This window comes from Manis javanica, chromosome X (assembly GCF_040802235.1).
Source record: "Manis javanica isolate MJ-LG chromosome X, MJ_LKY, whole genome shotgun sequence".
Taxonomy (NCBI): domain Eukaryota; kingdom Metazoa; phylum Chordata; class Mammalia; order Pholidota; family Manidae; genus Manis; species Manis javanica.
In genome coordinates this window covers 136,178,790-136,203,805 of record NC_133174.1, presented here as the reverse complement: position 1 = coordinate 136,203,805, position 25,016 = coordinate 136,178,790, and the positions used below count along the sequence as shown (strand labels likewise).

Sequence of the window (25,016 nt, the reverse complement as noted above, 5' to 3'; positions counted from 1 at the left end):
GAACAAAAACATGAGTGTTAAAACAGCATATAGAAATGCAGGCCAACTTTTCCAGAACATCATATGCAGCCCATGGGCCTTGCGATTCGAATTGGTAATGTTGACCAATATACTGTGTCCTGAATGCTTCCTTATTACAGCAGAGGGTAAGCCCAGGGAGTTTGTTTTGTTTGGATTTGTGAGGGTAATCATTTATCCCTTAGCGTAAAAGCAAAACTACTAAGAGGAAACATTCTTCAAAACCTTCCAATGCTGAGTTTTAGGCCAAGATTCCCAGAGCCATGATATGATGATGTTACTGGAGCATTTCACTGAACGTTAAGAACCTTAGGAATTCTGGGGAACATGTGGGGACAGTTCATCTTTTACTTTTTCAGGAAACCCTTGTAATCCCAAATTGCTGTATCTTATTGGATTCCAGTTCTTCTGAGATATGATTCTATCACATCTATGAGTCAGGCAAGGAAAAACAATTTGAGAGCTAAAAAATTACATAGTTTTATACTACTAATGCAAAGACTAATTGTTTTTAAGTAAAACAAATGTTTCTGACTTAATTTTATTAATACTTTGCCATTGCTTACCTCTGGGATAGAGGTCAACTCTAGCTGATTAGCAATGGCTGTGTTGAGATAGCTTCTAAGGCCTCATTCAGGCTCATTGGGAATGAATATTGCTATCAATTAATGATGCTGGCCGTCCCCGTTAGCCAACTCCACCGTGCAGGAGGTAAGGCCAACCTCCTGAGGGTGAGGATGAAGAAATGTCCAGTTTCACTGCACGCCCCATTGCTCAGCACATCTGATGAGCCCAGCACAGCAAACTACAGTTGGTCCACTCACCACTCTGGTATTACAGATTCCCTAGCCTTCATGTATACTGGTTCCCAGTTCCCACCACTCACTTGGCTTCCTGGCCAATGCCTAGTCATAGTTTATGAGTTAGCTCTTCACACACATCCTCTGGGAAGCCCTTCAGGCTCTCTTAGGCAGAGTTAGTTCTTCTGGGTTAGGGACTCCCTGCTCATATCTCTTTCATTTCATTCACTTGTATGGTAATCATGCATACCATCGTATGAGTTTCTTGAGGGGAGAGACAGCACCTACCACAATATACGATGCACAGACATAAGATAAACCTTTGTTGAAATACACTTCCAGTGCTAGCCAATGAGTCAAAAAAGAAGGTTTTATTAAATAATAGCCCCTGAGACCAAAAGCACAAACAGAACCACAATTTCATCCTTTGTTAATTATATTCACCTTTTGGGGACGTTATCCAGGATTGTTTCTCTAAAAATAATGTTTCCAGCTCTCGGTACCTTCTGTATGGAGGTTCAGTGTGTTTGACATTATACTGATTCGTTAGGAACAGTCTGATGCAGCAGAGGATTTTAGATCCTGTTTTTGTCAGTTTATGAATTAAAGATCCATTAGAAATAAGGAATGTACTTTTGCTATGTCTATACAGTCAACAATAAATCAGCTTCAAAACTATACTGAAACTAACTCTCCAGAATATTAGCTGAGGTGTCATGAGGGCTTACTGCATACTAGGTACAGTTTTAACCACTCTACATTGAACCAACTCATTCAATCCCCTTTTGGGGCAGAATCGATTATCATTCCTATTTTGTAGTAAGATAACCAAGGCATAGACTCATGGTTACGGGCTGAACCGTAGCCTCTCAAAATTCATATGTGGATGCCCTGACCCCCAGCACCATACAATGTGACTGTATTTGGAGACCAGATCTTTAAAGAAGTCATTAAGGTGAAATGAGGTCACTGGGGTGGGCCCTAATCCAAAGGGCTGGTGTCGTTATAAAAAGAGGAGACACACAGACAGGGAAAATTATGTGAAACCACCAGAAGAAAACTGCCACGTACAGGCCAAGGAGCCGTCAGAGGAAACCAGCCCTGCCAACATCTTGATCTTGAACTTTTAGCCTCCAGAACTGTAAGGAAATACATTTCTGTTGTTTAAGCCACTCAGTCTGTGACACTTTTTTATGGCAGCCCTAGCAAACTAATACAGACTAGAAGTGCCTCGCCAAAGACCACAGAGCTAATTTGGGATTCAGGCTCCGTTTGGTTCTTAAGCGCATGCTTTCAACTGCGAAGCTCGACTGCTCTCATCTGAGATGGTGAGCCACAGTGCCCCCAAATGGTGAGCTCTAATCACTCTGATAGGGTGAAGAAAGAAGGCTGGACTGAGGATCACGAGACCTAAATCCTGGTGCCTGCTCTGTCACTGGCATGACACGTTGACCCAAGTCAGTCCCTTCTCTTCTCTGGACCTCATTTCCCCCAAACGTCTAAATGAGAGGTTTGGACTAGATGGTCACTATGGATCCTTCCCTTGTTCTCTGTAGTTGAATGAGTCTATGGTCCACATTGCCAGACAGGTGGTTGTGACAATTGGTCTTACGGAAAACACAAAGCTTTTTCCCAGCTTACTGAATTATCCTTGTCTTATCATCAAATGATTACATATTCTGACAGTTTGAGGCATCATCTTTCCCAATTATTTGATCACTACAGCTAAACTGATCAGGTTGCCTCTTGCTGACAGTCCCTCACTGCCAACTGCCATTAGTGCACGCAAGCAGCCCTTTCTTCTGGAAGATCTATGATCCTAGGCACTTCCTCTCCTCTGACTTGAGCAGTCTGGGTCTGATGACGTCAGGGAGCCATCGATTCAAACAGGCCACCCATTAATTAAGCTGTCACGAGTGGCCAAGAAAGCCTGAGTCTTTCAGTAACATTTTTATTACATATTTAAACTGAACATGAGCCTGGAATTTTGTGTACATGAAGAACACTTCAGAGATTGCAAGTAATGCCAGTCAATCAAATACACCAGGGAGGGAATAGGCTATTGATAATTTACATGTTTCTGAATGAACAAATAACCAATAGATTCCATTCATCTGTAATGTGACAAGGTACCAAGGCCAGCCCGTGACTTTCCAAGCATCCAAGTTTGCTTTACGGTAGCACATCAACCCAGGGAACTAAGTGTAATGAAGTTTTCCAAATACGCACGCAAAAAGTGAATGATTACATTTGATCCCATAAACATGGTATTCCGCTAATGGGCACATATTAAATAGTGAAAATGGCTTTGGGAGCTGAGAGTAAGGAAAAGCCCTCAGGACCTGGCAGTATAGCTGACAATACCGAAGGACATCCGTCCGCCTCTGCTCTCCCAAAGAGCCTGTCAGCACTGCTGCTCGGGCAACCAAGTCAACCAAATCCATGAAGCAGAAAAAGAGAAACTCTCTGCCCAGCAGGGTCCTGGGGAGCACACATGCTGAAAACCTGGGGACCCCTAATAGCCCAGGAGCCTCCGGTGAGAATCCTACTCCCAGCACATCTTTCCATACATAGTAAGATAGGCCTTAAGCAGGACAACTGTCCGCTAGAATGCCAGCATCTGCAAGGCAAGTGTTACAGGCTGAATTGTGTCCCCTCTAAGTGCATATGTTGAAGCCCCACCGCCTTGGACCTCGGAATGTGACTGCATTTGGAAAGAGGGCCTTTAGAGGGTGATTAAATTAAAAGGAGGCCATTAGGGTGGGCCCTCCGCCAATCGGGCTGGTGCCCTTGTACAAAGAGGAGGTTAGGATGAAAAGACACATGAAGGGAGGGAGACCGTGTGAAGATGCAGAGAACAGGGCAGCTACAAGCCAAGGAAAGAAGCTTTGGCAGAAGTCACCCCTGCTGACATCTCAGCCTTGGTCATCTAGCCTCCAAAACTGTGAGAAAATTCAGGTTTGCTGCTTTAGCCATCCAGCCTGCAGTACTTTGTATGGCAGCCCAAGTGGACTAATACAGCAAGGAAGACCGCAGCGGGGATCCGTGGGGCCACTGCCTGAGGGTGGTGCACTGTGCTGAGTGCTGGGGAGACGGTGAGAAATCACCGTATCTACACTCCCTGCCCTCAAGTTCGTTACAGGCTGTGGGAGAATAAATGCATAAAGAGAGGCAATCAAAACGGAGTAAGAACAGGGCACCCCAGGAACAGGGAAGAGGGGCCCCTGGCTTGTAAAGTCTTCCTAGAGAATGAAAGTAGAAGCAGAGGGTAGAAGGCCAGAGAGAGTTGGCACCTCTCCTGCGGCTGGAAGGAGAAGAAGCTGGTAAGGTCAGCAAGTGCCAGGTGGAAGGAGGTTCCAGAGCTTTCACATCTACCTTCAGGCAATGGGAGGCACTAAAAGGCCAGCTTGGCTGCAAGGTGGAGAAGGCCTCGTGGGGAGGAGCAAGACCGGCGGCCAGGAAGCAGGTGCAGAGATCAGGTGAGACTGGACGCTCACCTGGTGTAAGATGATGGCCCAAGGCCTGCAGCTAGTTTCCAAGTAGATGCGGAGGGCAGGACTTGCCGACCTGCAGGTAATAGTTATGTTGCATATGGGATGTCTGTGGGAACTTCCCTGTCCAGATGTCTAGAATGTGGCTGCATAGGCATATCTGATGTCTGGTACTCAGTATGGGAGACAGGGAAGGAGACCGGGGAAGAGGAGGAGAAAGGCGGAAGGGGATGAGGTTTATCATCCCTAAGTGCAAATTCCTTACCCAGCTGGTTTTCTTGAACAACTTCAAATGTTTACACATCAGTGTGTATTAAACATGTTCGGCACACCTCCCTACACCTCAGGTTCTGCCACGAAGGAAAATTATTGTACAGAAAGAGACCAGGAATTTAAGAGACACAAGCTTCTGGTTTCAGAGAAGGAGCAAGTAGAAGGGAAATCAAAGCCTGAAGATAAGCAGCTCTTATCTAAGTACCAGTATCATTTTAAGAAGCAAACTGAATATATAGAAAACTCCACATCTCATCAACTAAATCACATTTGAAAACATGCCTTGCAACATTTTTTTCTACTATGAAAGGCACTATTAAATTTTCTGCTGCTACGAAATCAACACGTTGATGTGCACTTAATTGACTTCAATTAAAAATAGTGAAACAAGGCTACCACCATGAGAAAACTCAATTTCTATAATCTCCATAAGTTATTTTTGAACATCTACAAAAATTCCAACATGTCCCCAAAATGGACTAAATTACAGGTTTTGAAACAAGCCCTTGGCAAGATTTTTTTAAGTAGTTGAAACTGAAACCTGATAATTTGTTCTGTTTTTAAAAAATGGAAACCCTGTGATACAGAGAAGGTTACTTATTTGCCGTCTCTCAGTTCCAATGAAAATACCAATACACATTTTGTGAGAAGAAAACTGACAGGTCATAGCCACTGCTTGAGCATTAGACCAAATTCAGAAACCGCATCAACTCTTTAAGTTCCATAGGTTCTTGGCTATGTCATTTGGCAAGGGGATGCTTTATTCTACCTGCCTATCTATCTACACCAACCTTGTTTTAAAAATATTTTTGTTTGTTTGCTGAGGAGTCAATCAATAGCTAATTAAATGACTAACGGTCTTGTAGTAAATGCAGAGATAAATAAGGCATAGACTCAGCTCTCCAATGAATTCTGATCCAAACAGCATTAAAAGAAGGCATGGGTGCATACTAAGTATCCCAATACAAGGCAGCATTCGCTAAGTGCCACTAAGTCCTGCACAAAAATGTAGAGGACTCCAGGGGTGGGAATGCTTCCAGGGAAGAGGAGGAAATGAGCACTTTTTGAAGAGTCTACTGTGCCCCAGGCACTTGAGGCCCTCCACACATGCCACTTGGTGCATGTGTCAGTTTCATTCCCCAGTTGAGGAAACTGAGGCTCAGAGAAGCTAAGTCATTTGTCTCAAGGTCCCTCAGTTGGGGTCAAGTGCATCATGTCCCCTTTCACTTTAAAAAGTATCCCACTCGGAAACAATAATTCATATGGTCATGTGAGTCACACAATGGCGCTCAGTACACCATGCTGACTGATGCGGAATGAAGAACAGGAGAGGAGGGGTCATTGCTGCTGAGTACATTTATATGAGCACCCATGTAAACTGGTGTGAACTGTGGCCTGGACCTTTTATTCACCACATGAAACTAAAATCAATGATTTCATCTCATTCATCAGTTTCTGGATTGCTTCAAATATATATGAATGGAAATCATTATAGAAACCCAACATTTTATTATCATTTGTATTAGTTACCACAGATTCATTTAGATTTTGCTAAAAATTAGAGACTTAAAAATTTCTACTGCCAGTATACTACCAAATTCCATGTTGGCAATATCTGAACTCAAAAGCTGCATAGATCTGTGGGCTTCCAATCTCCTGAAAAGAGGATAAAAGCACGTTATCAGTGTGTGTGACTGTGTGTAAGTGTGAGAGAGAAAAAGTATGTGTGTGTGTGTGTGTGTGTGTGTGTGTGTGTGGAAAATGAGGGAAGGAGAGACAGAGAGAGAGAAAATGATAGGTTTTTCACCCGACCACATTATATATTAAAGTTACAAAAGTTCACAGAAGTGTTAAATAGAGCTGTAGTTTTAAAAATGAAGACAAGGTGGTATTTTTGGTAGGGGGCTGGGAGGAAGCTTTGCAGAACAAAGCCGCTTTCTGGCAATTTTAAGCACAAATTTCCAAAACCCTTACTTGTGCATGAACACAAGCTCTGAAATGGCTCATACCTACAGTGGCATTTCACCAGAACTGTTGCCATTCATTCTGTTAAAGGACAGCTATTTCTTCAATAGGCTTTTTTTTGCCCTGTTCAAGAATTTGGGCCTTTCATTTAGGTATTCATAATTCTGAATACCTTATCCACTATTTTAAAAAAATTCAAACTCACAGGAAAATAAAATCACCACTCAAGCCAATCTGTGCTAGTTAGGAATGAAACCTTCAAATGTTTACGCAAATGTGTTAGATGATTCGGTGTATTCCTTTGGCATCCCCCAACGATTCCTGCCATGGGATAGAAGTAACTCACTAGGTTGAAAACGTTCCTGATTTTGTTTAAATAATGCAAGACCTGAGTAATGTGCAAAGCTAATCATTCAATTTCTTTTAGCCGCTGGTCACTATTCTTCCATCTTATGTCCTGACTTCCCCAGCCCTGCGCATGGAGTCAGCACCAACCAAGCTCTGAGCTAACCTTGACCTGGCAGATCACCTCTTGCTGCCTAGGACTGTGCCAAGTCAATTGGCTCACATCAAATTTGACTCTAATTTGGGTTTTAACACATTTAATTTGAACTTGAGCACTTACAGGAATCTCTTTAGTTGGAAATGTCTAACCTGGAATCCTGCTCTAAGTTATACCACTTAAATCAGAAAAGCAATGCTCTCTGCTTGCACATTAGAAGAGCCTTTCATCAAATACATATTTGTTCCCACTTAGCCATTGAAGCCTAAGAACTGCTTTGGTTTCTAAACGTATATAATACTGATCATGCCCATGGAAAACAGGCTATAACAAACCCAACGTTAAAAGATAGCAGTGTTACTCAAAATGAAGACATTTCCCTTTCGAGTTTATTGTACAACAATGTGCAGCTGCAGTGACCTGATTTCTACTTCACCAAATAATTACAATTGCATTTCTTAGTTTAGCTACTGGGGTGCTTATTCTGTAAATTGATACTTGCTTACTGAATCTCACTTTCAAGCTTAGGAGCTCTGCTTTGAAATTTAGAAAATCAAATAGGTGTGCAGGTGGCCAGGTATATGTTTGTTCTAAGTGCCTAAATGCTATTTGGAGTGGTTACAGGAATTTGTGCTCTGAATAGAGGGCCCAGATTAGGAAATTGGCCTCTGCCTCAGTAAAGATGATGATCCCTTTGTCAATCAAACTTGCTATATTCCCATTTAAAAGTGTTTTGTAGAAGTGGGTTGCATTTCTCAGCGAATGCTATTTGGGCTCACATATAACACTGCAGGAGCAGGCTGCATTTGAAGCTAAACGTACAAATTTAAAGGGCAACCAAAAGCTTTCCTCAAAACTGAAATTGTTGGACTTTCCAGAATTCAAAGAAGTTAGAATTTTAAGGGCTGACTCTTTCTAATTTGAAAGGCTTCTGAGTAGTAAAGGCCAATTATCTTCATTAATTATTTTATAACAATAATGATCCTACTCTTCTTAAAAGTACCTTCTGTCACTTCCTCTCCAATGACGAGGCTTTTATATTTTTTAATGCCTTTCAGATCTAGACTGCACATTAGCCTATCTTCATTTAAAATGTTTCCCTAGGGTCTCACATAGGGTAACGGCGGGCTAATTAGGTGTGGGGGATATCAATGTATACCAGGCACAAATTCATTTTAATGATAAAGGTCAACAGAACGTAAGTTTCTTTGGAGCCTCGCCAAAATAAATGCTCTAGCTTGTTCCCAGAAACGTGGTCTTCTGAGAGGTAACAAGCCAACTAAAGGCCTCTTACCACCCAAGGGGAGCTTGATTCTAACCTTGACCGGGAATAGGAAAGCATTTGGGGCTGGTACTTTGTCAAGAGAGAGGTTGAGTGGAATGAAGGACAGGCAGGTTTGGAAAGCTAACAAACAAGAATCGAAGCCACAATTTACCAGTGGAGAGGGGAGAAATAGGCTTTGGATATAACCTCTGTGCCTCAAAAGACATATCTCCCACCCAAGTCCAACGTGTTACATGCACACGAGCAAAATGAACATACAGCAGCCATCCACCGCCACTGCACACCCTCCCAGCCACAAGAACGCAAAGTAGCAAAGGGCAGCTCCTCATGGGCGACCCCTGACGTTCATAAGCAGTGAAGGCAGTGGTCAAAATGTATTTTAACCTCAGACGTCAATCCATTCAGCCACTGAGAACCACGTAGACTAAGACAGTGCCACAACCACAGTGATGGGGAGGAACACATATGCAATCCCTAGGGAGGAGAGAACAGGAGACGACAGCTGTCATCTTGCACGCGCAATGCACTTTCCACTTTCCACAGCATTTGCGCATCTATAGCCTCAGTGCATTTTCATAGAACCTTTTAAAGAAAATCCAGCAAGGATTACTTTTTCCTCTGAAAGAGCTGAGAAATACTTGGCTCAGAGAAGAGATGCGACTTGTTCAGTGCACGCATGACCCATACAAGAAGACCCACGACCACAACCTCCATCAGCTAGAGGATAGTAAGGTTCTCTTCTGATCTTGCCACTCAGTTCAGCTCAGGCAAGAGTATGGTGGAGCAGAACCATCTCCGCTGCCATTTCTGACCCTCCAGAACTAGTGTCCTTCTAATGTAACAAACATGAGAATGATAATACCTGTCTTTTCGTGAGCACCACAATTCTCCAATATACTTTAACAAAAACCTAAGGTTTAGGACTTATGACCTATCCAAATTGTCAACTTTTTGCCATTTCTCATTGCAAGAAAAAAAAAACATCCAAATAATACAGGTCAGGATCATTTTATCTAAGTTTTTGATTTAAAAAATACAGTGTTAATTATTATAAACCAAATCACAAGGATGTGGTTTTGAAAAAGAGTTTCCTCTTTCACGTAAGTGAATAAGCATGCCTTGATGAACATTCGACTCTTGAGATATCACTAAGCTTGCTTGAGATGCCCACCACCCATCCATCCACTGCCCACCTGCCCATGCGTCCACCTGTTCACCAACACCCATGTCTGAAATACCTACTCAGTCTCTAGTCTCAGACAAGACCTTGTCGCCCAGCTCTAGACCTCACGTTTTGCATCTTCCTCAGGAGCAGGCTGGTCTGGCAGTCCTTTCTTTCCCCTGTAACCTGTGAGACTTAGATTCGCATGACACTTGGTGATAGCCCATGGGGGCAGGGGGCCTCTGGCCCTTCCGTAGGACTGTAGATGTCAGGAACAAGCTTAGCCCACACAGTGTGCGTGCTACAAGTATTTTCAAATAATTACTTATTTTATTTTGGAGAAAATAACTGCAAAGCAATGAAAAGCTGAATGGAAGGGCTTTTGTTTGTGTAATGAGTATTTATTCCACCAGTTTTCTTAAAATTAGGATTTCATATGTTTAAGCCCTGCAATCAAGACGTTCAGCATATACAAAGCCAATGCGAATCACCTGTGGGATGACCAGCTGAGTAACTTTTGATTTTAAACCCAACCACCCATTGCCACCCTCCTTTTATTTCTTCACTAAATATCATGTTTGTAAAGCTACATTATTAGTTTGTACAACAGCTACAGTATATGCATGTGTCACCTGCTGCTTTTGTTCTTGTTATACATGCTTTTGTGTATATATATGTATACGTTTGGGTTTGAGTTTATTTCTGTGTGTGAGTATGGATGTTCCCACCAAAACCTTGAGGCATCCGTCAGTAAACCAAAAAGAAACCTGCAGGAAATACACAGAGGTGGCTACAGGGGTCCCTGAGGAGTAGAAAAGCAGAAAGCCCTCCGAGGGGAGGGTGAAACAAAGACACCACAAAGGCCCAGCTGCAACAGTCTTTTATTCACATGCGCATGCACCCATCTTTGAGCACACTGTGATCAACAGCATTGACAGAGAATTCAGGCTCATTTTCGAATTAGCTTATCCTAAGAACCCAGTGTGGGATTGTATTTCCCGGCTAGTTTTGCCCCATATGCTCATTCTCTTTTACATATCAGGGATCATTTTTTAAATAGTTTGTTGATTGGTGGAAAGGGATGGAGGAAAGACAGTGCGGCCTTGATAAAATAATATGTGGCCAACGCCCCTGCTCTCAGGGTAACATACACAGCCGCACAGTATGATGAAAAGTAGAATGTGTTGGGCACCTGGCGATGTGATCATGTGACTTCTGCTAACTCATTTTATGCCTCAGTATTCTGAGGTAGGTATTAGTGTCCTTGTTCCATAGATGGGGAAACTGAGACTCTCAGGGCGCCACTTGAGAAACTTGCCGAAATCACACAGCTAGAGGTGACAGGGCTGCAGTTTGAATTTAGCTCCACCATTTCCCAAACCGTTTTTTCCCACTACGGCAAAGGCTCCGGTCTTGTGTGCATGGAGCCCTGGAGGGTCCACAGGTTGTCTTCAGGCAGTCTAAGCAGTTGTACACAAAACTGTTCAGCTATGTCCACATGCACATTTTTGGGGGAAAGGAGTGAGAGAGGCTTCTCCAGCTTCTCAAAAAAGGTCTAAGGCCCCCCAAAATAATGAACTCCCACTGATTTCCTGATAGTGCTTTCTGGGACCTGGCACAGATGGCACTGTTTCCCTGGACCCGACCTAGATCTGCCTTCCAGCAGGCACCCCTCCCTCCGCCGGGCTCCTGTACCACCCTGCCCTCTCCTGGAACCCTGGCGTTCTGCCTTGTTTTGTTGTTGTTTGCACACATATCTTGGTTGTCCTGCTAAAGGTAAGTTTCTTGAATGTAGGGCATAATCTTGTCCAACTCTGTCTCCCTCAAAGCCCCAGCACAGTACTCTGCACATAAGTGGTGCCGGACAAAGGTCAAGCGAGCTTGATTTGGTGACCGGCTGGGACTTACCAAACCTGGTCTTACTTCTGCTCTTGATCTTTGGCCTTCTAGTTCCCCTCACTGGAAGGCTCACACCCCTCCCAAATCCTAGCATGTTTGCTGGCCAGTCTCAGGGCCGTCATCTTCAATAAAGGCCTGCACATAAGAGAGCCTTCTGTTTGTACCTTGTCATCACACGACAGAATACATATTGTCTTGTGATTGCTGTCTAATGGCTCAGAAATGCTATGGACTTTTCCATTCTTCAGGGCATTCATTCACTTATTCAGCATGTGTTTCATGAGCACCTACTCTGCACCAGGTACTACGACTGTAATTGGCAAAAATCCAGCGTTTTCTTCTTCCAACATCTTTGGATTCCCCTCTAAAGACTGAGACTACAGTATGCTCAATACATGCAGATGTGCTCAATACATAATAAATGAGTGAATAACTATCAACCTTACCTTGAGATTGCTTTTGTTCTTCATAATGGCTCAGAACAGGCTAGTTTTATTCCTTCCATTTTTAGAAACATTGATTTTCTTTGAAACTAGTATGCTCATTTAGAGTTAAAGGGTTTTTAAGTGATTAAGCTTAAAAACTATTTTCTAATTTATACAGTTAAGAAAACAATCCCCTTCATATTTATCCTTGAAATCAAGAGTCACATAAATGGCACTGAGAATCTTCAAATAAGTTCAAGTAATTGCCTCCTTGCCTGGCGAATGGAGGTGTCAAAACTTTAATTTGGTGGCCTACACCTGTGAGATTTTGCAAACCTGGGATAATAATGGGAACTTGTTTTAAGGAGAATCAGAATCAGAAAGAGCAGTGTGGGCTGATTTAACTGAAATGTGTTTAGAATGGCCAGGTGAACGGGTACAAGAACTTCCATTTGGTATCCTGTCTCAGCAGTCCAGGATATTATCCAACCAACTGCAGAACTGAGGCCCTTCACGTGGAATGCAATTCTGTCAGTGGCCTTCCATTTTTCAAGATTCTTCTTTTCAAATTCTACATAAATGAATCATTAAAGAGGCAATTGAAAATAAATATTAAGAGTTTTCCTAAACCATGTTCTTAAGGCATTTTTATGCCATTTAAATTTTAAAGGTAATTATATTGCCTACTGCCAAGAAAGTTAACACTAATTATTGGAATAAATAATGCTGTACAGATTAAATAGGAATGCAGAGACAAAAATGCCTAATGGCTTATTCAAAACAGGAAGCACAACACTGTTATTTCTAGCTCTAAGCATATCCTCTTGATTTATGAAGATGCAATCTTTAAACTTCTATTAGTGAAATCTTTTTCTTCCCTATACCACTTTGACTTTACTATCAGATTGCAATTAAAAAAAAAGTAACAGTAATCTTTTCTCAGCAGTGAGCAAGTACAGTTTTTGCTTGTTTTATTATACAGCTTTTATGAGTGTATTATTACACGGTTTGGAAAGAAATGCATTTATGTCTACTTATGTAAATCACATAATGAATTATGTGGCAATTAAAATCCACAAACTAAATCTAACATTTCTTCAGTAATTTATTCCCAACACAGTGTGTATTTGCACATGACAAAGCATTGATATATAACACATGGAGATTTTTAACATCGATTTTGACTGACTCTATTTATGGTTTGAACCAGTGCAGACGCAAACGTAGAGAATGCTTTCTTTTGTTTTGTGTGTGGAGGAGGCATTAGCATTCAATCTTTCAATCTTCCCAAACTCTAAAGGCTAATTTCAGGAAGATTCAATAACCCACTGCAGCTGCAATTTCCTTTCTTTTCTTCCCAGAAGGTGGAATGAACATATTTATGTGGTACGGATGCCTTTTTCTTCATTAAGTCAAAATAGACACTAGACAATGTGTTTTTCACATGGCTAATATATTTGCTGGAGCGTCCCAGCTAAGGAACTTTTTTCTGTATCTTTGAGTTGTAGAAGTCTGCAAGTTCCATATTGCACTTGCTTATTTTTGATGCTAGTGCTCTCGGATGAAGGGTTCACTGGTGGCCTTTAAGGACTTTCCTACTCTTGAGCGAAGAACATGCAGCCTAGTAGCAGACTAATGTATTTCTAGTAAGCCAGCTGGACTGGTTGGTTTGCAGAGGCCTTCCTGCATCAAGAGTCTCTAACTCTATATACTACACCATGGTTCTTTTAAGATGCTGATCACTATTTGCTTTTAACTTAATGCCCAGAGTTATGAGTCTAGAGTTCAAGGCTCAACTCTGTAACTAGGTGCAGTGAGGCCTTGGTTAAGACCTTGACCCCCCTGCCTCTATGTTCTCCACTGCAAAAAGTGAGGCTCTCAGCTCCCCAAGTCTCTGTGCTTATAATAATTTCAAAATAAGGAAGTATATGGGAGCTACAGAGAGAATTTTGAACAGTTGAGAACGAAGTAGATAAATAAAATCAAGTGAATACATTATGATGAACTTTCCTGTATTTGGAAAGCACAATTTCAATCCTAGTAATAACTAGGGAGTACAAAAATATTGCACATTCAATGCTATTCCTTTCTCCTGCTTCCACTGCCAGAAATCCACGGCCCTAACTAAAAGGCAAATGACCATGTCCACCAAATAAAGGGAAGGGAGCAGAGCTGAACACTTTCTGAGGCAACAATTTATACAGATATCCAGGTGCCATGATCCTACTTCCTGTCCACCAAAATCAAAGGCTGCAAGTTCCCACCAAAGATTACACCACTGGGGAGAGGAGCATGGTGTTGAGGGGAAAGTTACCCCAACTCTTCACTGTAAGCACGTTCCCATGTAGACAGCCTGAGTCTAAAGGAAAATGAAATCAGGACGGCCCATAGCAAAGTCCACAGCTCTCACTACAAGAGAAATTCAAGTGGAAATGAGTTCACTCGACTGCCACAATTACAAAATATGAAACATAATTTAATATTTCACATACTCCGTAACTACAGGAAATTCACTTCTGCTCCTATGATACCTAAGAAAGTATTCAGCAGATTTTCCCATGTTCTTTAAAGTACTATAGAATCTTTGAGTCAAGATATTAGTTTTTAAGCGGTGAACCAAAAATGCCATTTATAGGAAATTCATCCTTCATTGAAGGATAAAAAAATAATCATGATTTTTTTGTGCAAAGCTTTGTGTAAGAAGCACTGTGCAAACAGTAATCAAATATCATGACACTAAAGCCTATAATATCATGACAGCATGACAGTAAAAGAGATGAAAGAAGAAACTTACCTGTCTTGTAAAGATTTGGGTGTGAAAGAAAAGGATCTTGGGTAATGGTGCCACCCTCTCTCTTGGCTTCCTCTCAATGGCCCATCTCATTAATCACTGAATCTCACCTTGAACCAACCGTAAAAATCTATCTCAAAACTGACCCTAATTCGACTTGCTGGTACTTCTGACCTGAAATATTTTAATAGCCTCCTCGATACCCTTTCTACCTCAAGCCTCACCAGCCCTTTCATGCCTGCTATGCCCTTTCCCCACTCCCCTGCCAATCCCTCCTCCAACATGACTTTTCTAAAACATTGTCTGCTGTTCTTATAGTGTTGAAAGGTTCCTCATCACCTGGAGTTGATACCACGACCCGGTCTTCCCAACCAATCTCTCCTCTCAAGTCCCCAAACACAGTGGATTCTTTTGCATCTCATGGATGCCAGGAGTCATAAGACCCATTTACAACTTGATGTGGGTTTGCATTGTGTACTGCACTGTGATGCCCAGCCTGCCACTCCTTCACCGAGATGATTTCAGTCTCACTGGGAGGGCTAACACACAAGCTACGACTTCCTCGAGGAAGCTTTCCTGAACACTCCAGATGTCCTGAGTCGGTCTCTCTGCTCCCACAGAATACTTAACCAACTATTAAATTTCACTGCGATTTTTCCGGTTTTTGTCCATATCTCCTGACTTGAGCTATTTAAGATCAGGCAACAGGCCTTCATCATCTTAGCCTTCCAGCTCCTAGCGTAGTGCCTGTTATACAACAGGAACTCAATAAAAGTTTGGTGAAAGAAGGAATAAATAAAATGAATGGATAAAAGAAGATATGAGATCTTAAAGGTATTTTCTTCTAATGGATCTTTCTAACAATACATATGATAATATTTCCAGACTTGAAACATCACAATTCTAGTCAGACCCAATGTGAACACAACATGTTTGTTACACTGTTGTTGTTTTTTTTTTTTTAATGTTTGTCCTTGGCCCAAACATTATGCTCAAATTTCTACAAAGACCTTTTCCTTGAGATTTGTTATAGGTATCCATCCGGCCTATGGAAGGCCTGGGTTTTGAACAATGAACACTGCCTGGCCTCCCTCCATTCCCAGACTGGGAAGTGCAGGGAATGATCTTTCTCACAGTGGGTTGAAGAATGTCCCCTCAAGATTCATGTCTACACAGAACCTCAGAATATGACTGGCTGGAAATACGGCTTTTGCAGATGTAATTCGTTAAGGACCTAGACAAGAAATCATCGTGGATGTAGTGTGGGCCCTCCATCCAGTGACTGGGGTTTTTATGAGAGGGGGGCAGGACCCAGAGGAGAAGACCATGTGAAGACAAGGCAGAGACTGGAGTGGGGCCGCTAAAAGCCAAGGCCTGCCTGGGGCCACCAGGAGCTCTGCAGAGGCAAGGAAAGATGCTCCCCTAGAGCCGCTGCAGGGAGCCTCGTGCTGCCAATGCCCCTTTGGACTTCTGGCCTCCGTAACTACGAGAGAATGCATTTCTGTTGTTTTAAGCCACCCAGTTTATACTACTTTGTTACAACATCACAGAAAACTAATACATGTCCCATTTCCAGAGTCTTGTGAAGTTTTCCAAGACCTTTCAAAGTACTGAGTTCATTTATTCTCACGGTGATTTCCCAAGTCAGCAGTCTATGGGTCGCCTGCATTGTTTTGTTGAGATACAGGGAACTCACCCATTCAGCATCTCCAAATAAAAGCCAGGGATCCTGCTTGATCATTGCTACCTACTCCTGCAATTTGATGATCCATAAGTTTTTTTCAATCAGTCTACCTGGCGGGCTCAAACATTTGATAGAAATCTTAACTCCCTTCTGGAGCGAAGACTTGCATACCCACATTTTACTGCCCTCTCACGCACATCTCAGGTTTACCCAGAGGGAGGTGGTGCTTCAGCCACAGAAATCCAGATTTCTACTCTGCTGTCTAAGCTTTCTGCTAAAGTCATCCTACCAAAGAGACAAAAACCCAGAAACTTTATGAACCAAGGAAAGGTACTCTGACAAGTTGTGGCATATGTTACTCATTTAGGAATACTGCAGAAACACTACTTCTCACCATATTTGTAAATGAAAAACACATGACTGTAACCTGTAATACCACAAGAAAAATTGCTCTTTTGGTATGTTTGGCCCCAGACTTTTGAAATATGAACCCAACAAGGGAATTTCAACTTAAGCTGGATTCAGTTCATTATTCTCTTGTCTCTTATGTGCAGTAGAGAAGCTACTTTTAGAAAATTAACCCATACATATACGGTCATACACTGTACACCAAATGCCATCGTGGAAGTGGTACTGAACACGTGGGTTCAAGTTGCAGCACGGCCACCTGCTGGCTGTGGGACTCTAGGCAAATAACCCTTAGTCCCTCTGAGATAGATTTCTGCATCTGTGTAAAGGGAATGCTGATAATCCTGGTCCTGTTTGAATAGGATCAAAATAAAATGTCTGGTGGTGGGGGGCATGAGGAGATGTAGTCAAGGGGGACAAAGTTTCAGTTACACAAGAGGAACAAGTGCTGGGGATCTAAGGTGTAGCATGCTGCCTACCGTTAACACTACTGTGTGATATACTTGACCTTTGCTAGGAGGGCAGATCTTAAGGCTCCTCTCTACACGCACACACCAAAATGGTAGCTACGCGGTGTGATGAGATCTGTTAATTAGCTTGATTGTGGAGATTATTTCACAGTATTTAGATATATCAAAACATCAAGTTGTACACCCTGAACATATATAACTGTTATTTGCCAATTATATCTCAAGAGCGCTGGGGGGAAATATGATAATGTCTATGAAGGTGTCTGTACAAATTATCAAGGTAATAGGTTCTTGTTATGGTCACCTATATTATAAACTCTGGTAAGCAGAGCATAGTACTTTCTAAAAAGATTAAAGATGATCTGCTTTCATGTCAATTAAAAAAATACCAAAGAGACTTACAACAGCCATAAAGAGTTTTATAACTCCTCTCTAATGCCCTTTGCATTCTCTATTTGAGGATGAATCAATATGGTTATCTACCTGTCAATTTTTCTTATTCTTTAACACAGAATGTGAATAGTCTGTTTTTTATGACTGGCTCAGAATGTACTAAATTAATCGATATATCCAGTGATAACAGGATGATTGGGAACACACGTAACAAAAGCTTATCACTTTGCTGCCTACTGAAGCTGTCAAAATATTTTCCTAGAAGTAATGTGAAAATAGAAGTTCTCCATCTTTCATTATGCTAGTGGGTGGTGACAAAAGGATTAGGAGGCTCTTTCCTGAGTTTCACAACTTGCTGTTTTCCAGCAAAATGCAGCATTTAGCTGTTTATCTTTGTAAAAAATGAGTTGAAATATAATCATACTCCAGACTGGATTGGTATCCAATCCCCAAAAAAGATACAATTCTAGCTTGCCCGTATTTACAGAATCTTAAAAATTTCTCAACTGCTCTGAAGGGTAGAAGTGAGAGGCATGCACCCAGGGGCTCACATCCCACCATGCTCTTTTAAAACCCATCCTCTTGGAGAGGTATGGACAACAGAGGGAACAGCCGAAGTTATTTTATCAACAAGGTGGACCTGGGCTTAACCACAACAGAGAAGCACACCCTCAGAGATTTAGAGCTGGTCTAGGGGCTAGTCTCAATTCTCCATGTAACAAGAGGCCTACAGAGATAAAATCGCTCTCTCAAGTTCACGAAGCACGTCCAGGCCCAGAGTGGAACCCACATCTCAGGGGACCCTGCCCAAACCACAGTCTGTAACAGGCCACGCTTTCCCTCCTTCACAGAAGATTGACTTTCAGCTGTCATGTAAAGAATCACTGAAATTATTAATAAATAGAGATTTTTTAAATGTATCATTATTAATGATCACTTTAAGCTGCATACTACAAAAACGGAAGTTTTTTTAACAGAGTAAGAATAAGTCAGTCTTTTCCCCATCATTTATATCAGTTCTATGAAACTTTTGTAAGTGACTCTTAATTAGGAGACAAGGGAGCCTCAGAGAGCCTTAGGTCACAGACCAGAGCAACAACAGGGGGCGGGGGGAGGGGTAAAATAAATGACATTTTATGGTGATGACCCTTCACACGTTAGTACTGTACTTATGAAAATGTATTGACTCAGGATGGAAACGCTGCATACATGTCATTGATCCTTTCATTTGCATGCAATTACTCACTTCCCAAACAATAACAAATTGCACGAAAATGGAAAGCTATCTACACTGGAAGATTTTTATCCTAGTGAAAAACTAAACATCTGTAGTGAACTCGTGCATAAAGCTACATTCAGTAACAAATCCATTTCCTAACACAATAATGCCTGCAAGTAACCCCCCGTTTCCACTTGATGTAAGCAGGTCTTTCACTGTTTTTAGACAGTTTCCAAAAATTCTTCTAAGCCCAAATGCAGAACACCTTAGTCTTATTTATTTATTTTTTGGTTACCTGGGACATTAACTTTTAAAGCAAAGAAATTATTTGTTTAAAAAGCAGGCTTCATTTGACTGGATCTATACTGTCGGAACTCAACCAAGAATTAGGAGAAGTGCAAGTTGCAGTGCTCCAAAATCTTGCGACTATAGACTATCTACTGTTAAAAGAACATATGGGATGTGAACAGTTCCCAGGAATGTGTTGTTTTAATTTGTCTGATTTTTCTCAAACTATTCAAATTCAGTTAGACAATATCCATCATATCATTGATAAGTTTTCACAAATGCCTAGGGTGCCTAACTGGTCTTCTTGGTTTCACTGGATATGGCTGGTAATTGTAGGTCTGCTTTGGTTATGTAGTGGTATTCTTATTATGTTAATGTGTGCACGCAATTTAATTAGTAGTTTAAAACCTATACATGCTTATGTTACACTACAAGAAGATATATCAAAGAAATAATCAATATTCCCATGTTTTCTTCCATCTGCTACTTCTATAGCTTTTCTTCTTCCTTCCTAATTACAACCTTTAAGTAGAATTCGTGCCTCATATTGAAATTACCGAGTATGATAATTCTTCCAAGTGGTAAAGATACCTCAAGACAAATGTTGGGCATAGAAGCCACAGGGCATAAATCTGCAAAGAAGTAAAAAGCTAACCTTTTCAAACAATATGGCTTCTCTCCCACTTACCAACCTTACATTTCCCTGTATGGCCCCGGAAGATGACTGGTTAGCCAGAGACGGGTAAGATTCCTCAAGGGAGGAACAACCTAAGACAGGCACAGTCGCAGGGGGGCCATCAGGTGAGAAATTGGGGATCAACAGAGGTGAGGCTTAGAACCTCACCCCCCGTTTTGAGAGAAATCTTCTGCATCCGTGGATGTTTTGCTGCCCTTGTCTAGCTTGGATTAATACTTAGTCTACAGGCACACACCTGATCAACTACATTTGCCCTCTTACAGCACTAAACTATGTTTTCTACCTTTATCTTGCATCTACCTACCACTTCAGCATTTTATTAAATAATAATAATAATAATAATAATAATAATAATAATAAGGGAGAAATGTGGGATTCACATATAAATCAAGTATAAAAATCAAACGAATAATCATATTTGACCTGATTGTTTATAGTTCATGATGCGTGATCAAAACGGAAAGTTTCTGTGATGACTGTCCTTGTACTGTTCACCATGTAAGAACTTGTTCACCATGTAAAAACTTGTTCATTATGCTTCAGAAGATTGGAGACTGTTGAGAATTAGGCTTGGGGTTGATTAATGATTGTGCATTGAGTCCCCTGTACAGAATTTTATTGTTGTTAACAACCATATGATCAATAAATAGAAGGGATGCCCTCTCAATAAAAAAAAGCAGGCTTCAATTGAAAAGCTGACCTTTGTCAACAAAGTTGGTTAGACTTCTAGAATCCTTACTGTTGACAGAGAAATTCTAAGAAAATAAAAGCAAGGTTTCAAGGATAGGAAATAATTAAAATGTTCCCACTATATGCACAAGCATAGACACAGAAACAAACATGGGTGCACACATATGCACATTTCAGTTCAATAATAGTTTATGATCTCTCCGCTCACCAATATAATCAATTTCTTGATTATATTTGTGTATTTGTGTATCTTGTCTGGTCATTCAGTCCCCCACTCCTCCCAAACACACACACATCATCCTGCTTTCACTAGAGCCAGGGAAAGAGTTGGGAATACTTGAAGAAATCCTGTGACTGCTCTATGGATGAGCCGTGCCAGTACAAACTCAGAGTAACGCTACCCCTCACGGAAGATGGCTACTTCGACTGGGGACTCAGAACCCAATGCCCGGAACTTCTTGGCACCAGGGACTCAAGCTGAATTCTAATGCTAAGTGCTTTTGAAAAGTGCATCAAGATTTAATAGGGTAGATTTCCAGACTTGGGCAGAGTTTTAGCCACATAAATTCCATTAGGTTTGAAGCTCTACAATGCTCCACCCTGTCTATATTTAATCTACACCCTTCCAAGTTCTCTGTTAGGCTGCCTAACCTCTCATTTTCTTTCCTCCTATTTTTGGTTTTCATATTACCCTTGATGCCTGTATATTCTCCTGACTTTAAGGCCCTACGTTTCCCTCTACCCCTCTTTCAAATCCTTCCTCGAGACCTATATTTCAAAATAAATATTTTCTTCACTGATCTCTTACCATGACATTATTGCATCTGCCCCATTTTTCATACAAGGCTCTACCAAAGCCCATTTGTACCATCACCAAAGACTGCCCACACATAGGCTGCTCCTCAGATGGCCACCTTCAGAGGGGAGGACAGCTCAGACTCTGGAAATGTCCCTCTCATTGGTGTGCCAGGGCACTGAGAGAGCAGAAGCGTGAAGTTGTTTCTGAATCTGGGTCAGCCACGTTGTGCATGTGTAGGAGAGAGGATTACAGCAGAGTGGGTCTAACTGGGTCTGTGACCTGTCACTGCTAACGAGGTAAGGACACAGGCTGACAGACCCCTTGATGGACCAGTCCTGAGTGATGGCACTGCAGTGTAAGGAGGGGACAGGAGCAGATACTGGGACAAGAGAAGGGACAAGAATGATATCCCAGCCTCCCATTATATTCCTCCTCCTTCAAAGCAGGTTTTTTGTTTTGTTTGTTTTTAAGTATTACAATCCTGTCTTAAGTCAGCCAGTGGAATTTAGGATTAGGATTTCCAAATGACTGTGCAGGAGCAGAGCAGAGGAAGACACAGGCAAGCAGAGTATAATTAAAGAAATATAATCGAGGATGGATTTTCTAGCAACTGTTTACCTTCATGCATGCTATTTGATTAACATTATGGCTTAGAAAATGTAATCAAGCAATCATTTTTGAAATTCATTCATTCCACAAACATTTATGGAGTATCTACCAGGTGCCAGGCATTTGCTAGGCACTAAGTTACAGAGAGGAAGGAGACATGCCTTGCTCTCCGGGAGCTCACAGTCTAACGGAGGAGACAGACACATAAACAAAGAGCTACAATACCATGAAATTGGTGCCAGTCAAGGTGCAGATAGGGCACTAGAGGAACCCAGAGGAAGGAGCTAAGCCTGGTGGAATCAGGGAAGCCTTCCTGGAGAAAGGGAGAACTGAGCTGACTTGGAGGAGAGACAGGACTGCACCAGGAAGACAAAGGAAGGTAGGGGAAGACGCTCTAGGCTGAGGGGACTGCAGACACAAAAGCAAGGACTCGTGATAACACAGGACATGACAGAAGCACAGGTAGCCCCCCGTAGCTGGGACTCCATCCATGTATGAAGCAGTGGTGAGACAGGAGGTCAGGAAGAGAGTATGGAGTCAGTGTGCAGAGCAGTGTATGTGGGACTAAGACATTCAGACTTTGTCCTGGCATGATGAGAATGCACTGAAGGGTCCAAAGCAGGGAGTGACATGGTTAGAGCTGCCGTCAGATGGGCCTGTGTGGAGGAGGGTGGGGAAGAGAAGGGAGACTACAGGGAGGGAGGCCAGATAGGAGGGGCTGTCACAGCAGTCCAGGCCAGAGGCGCCGACAGGTGCTTGGAAGGCAGGGAGGGTGAAGAGTGGCAGCCTGCAGAGATACTTCAGAGGATGCCTGACAAGACTTATGAATGATGATACAAAAAGCAAAGGCATGTTAACAACCATTTGATCAATAAATATGAGAGATGCCCTCTCAAAAAAAAAAAAAGCAAAGGCACCTCCAAAATGAAACAGTAGCAAAAGCAAATTGCATCCAGAAAATACAACCAACAGCCCCAGTGGCCCCTTCCTTTGTGCTGCCATCATCCTCTGAAACCACTGCTTTGCTGAGTACAAACAGAGGAAGAAGAGCAGAGGGCGCGTACGCTCAGACTTCCTAATACAGACACCACTGCCTGGGCGCCTGCGACACTTTAGAATTCAGACACAATGTCGGTGACTCTGTCGAGCGTGAATTTTAACCTATTTTCTTCCTCTGTGTCTTTTCAAGCCTTTGGTCACCAGTAAGAGGAATCCAATCTAAGAGCAGCAGCTTCTTCCACTCAAGTGCTTGAGGGGCAGGAGGCAGCCGCTGACATGGTGGTATGTGCGTTGAGTCACACCCAATATCTGTCCCCCACCCAGGGGCCACAGGTCCTGGGATCCGATCGTTACTGACTCATTCCTTCGGGAGAGGCTTTCGTCTCTCCGGATTTCTCTTATAAGGCAATGACTCCTGAGATGGGTAGACACCCAGTCATCCTAAACCCAGTGGGATTGTGGTCGAGCCTAACGCGTTTGGCTTTGACAGAAGGGTTCAAGGTAGTATAAGAGGGCTATGTGGGTACTGGTGGAAGAAGGTGGTGCAGAAGGGAAGATTTAGGGAAACAGAAGATAACCTTAAGATCTTGCCAAGGAATAACCCTGCAAGCACTTAAGAAACTAAGATTCTTAAAGAAAGCCTTTCACTTCCCATTCCAGCAAATCACATGTGTGCATTCTTGTACCTTAAGAAACTTTTGTGTTTTATGTTTTTGATATGCTATTGGCTAGTGAAGGCCTACGGTTACTCAATCTTTTCATAGGCCTTATAGTGCTTATGACCAATTAAAATCGCCAATGTTATCAATTTGTACATAACATGACCACAAATGCATTCTCAAACTGTTTCGCAAGTCCAACTTTTCATTCACTCAGACTGACCTTGTGTTTTGTCATTCGAAGTCATGGAGATTTCACTGCGTTTGCAAAGTGTGAATCAGTCAAGTCACAAGTGACAGAAGATCAAGACTCAAACCTCTGCCCTTGGAGAGTCTCATCTGTGTCTCAAGGACGTAAGTAAGAGCTGCTGGTGACTACTTGATTACAGAAGTTAGAGCACTCAACTCAAGAAAAAAGAAAGAAAGAAACAAAATAAAACTTTAAAAATTACTTACTTCACTTGTTTGGAGAATTGTGAACTTTGGCAGTTTAGTCTTCGAACTGGCAGCGCTGGGCTTTCCATCCAAGAGTGACCCAAAGGACAGGTTCCCAAAGCTGTTCTCGAATTCAATGGACGGTTTCAGGGTAGGTGAGATGTCCGGCACCTGGTCCTGGCCGTCCATGGGTCTGACGTAGGCCGTTGGTTTTTGCTGCCCCATGCTTGTTTTGCAGTAAAGCCCCGGTGGGAAGTTTTGAACTGAAAGGCCACTGCTTGGAGCTAATAAAGACGAAGCAACCAGGGGAGACCCAGGTGCTTGCACTGTAAATTCAGACTCTTGTGGTGACATGGATTGAAAGATTTCTTTGAAGGTGTCCCCTCCACTGGACTTGAGATTACTATCTTCCTTTGCAGAGGGCTTTGACTCTTCAGCTGCTCCAGCTTGAGGCTGTTCAGCTGGGTAGACAAAGAAGTCTTCTAGTCTGGCTTGGGGCTGCTCCTGTGTAGACGGCTGCATCTTGTTTGACTGACTGCCGGCCTGGCTGGCTGGGACGATGCTAGCATTGTGACCATCTCGTGGCCAGTCAGGTTTTGATTTCCTGTTGCTGTGTATTAAAGTTGAATTCAGTATCACGACAGAAGGTGGAGGCATGGGTGCCGAGGGGTGAGTGTTATCCTGGTGAGGTGGGACCATTCGGTTCTTTTGTTCTGGAAAAAAGCTTGGTTCATTTTTGTTGATGGGAGGCTGCGGCACAGAATTCTTTGGGATTCCCACTAGATGATTCTGATTAGAATGGTTAGTTAGCAAATCCTTCATTTCATCATAGTTTCCCAGCGTGTTCTGGACGCGGTTGGCAAGTGCATCACCTCTGTTTGTCTAAAATAACAAAAAAGATGGGGGTGGGAGGAGAGAGAATGAATAGGTTTGTGTTTCCTAACGTTAATGTTTCAAACAGATGTCCTAAATAGACTAGCATATAGAGGTCTTTAAAATCCTCATGCTTCCATACAATTTCATACTTTTCATGTGCTATGTAAGAAAAAAAGCAA

General features: G+C 42.3%; 1 protein-coding gene across 4 annotated transcripts in view; it reads right to left on the bottom strand.

Moving 5' to 3' along the window:
* Nucleotides 1-25,016, bottom strand: part of AFF2 (ALF transcription elongation factor 2) — a 438,865-nt gene that overhangs the window by 253,670 nt on the left and 160,179 nt on the right. For all 4 annotated transcript variants that reach the window (XM_017639874.3, XM_017639876.3, XM_017639875.3 and 1 more), the window contains exon 3: nt 23,983-24,843. In XM_017639874.3, the coding sequence (XP_017495363.2) occupies nt 23,983-24,843 (861 nt within the window). The remainder of the gene's footprint in view (nt 1-23,982; nt 24,844-25,016) is intronic.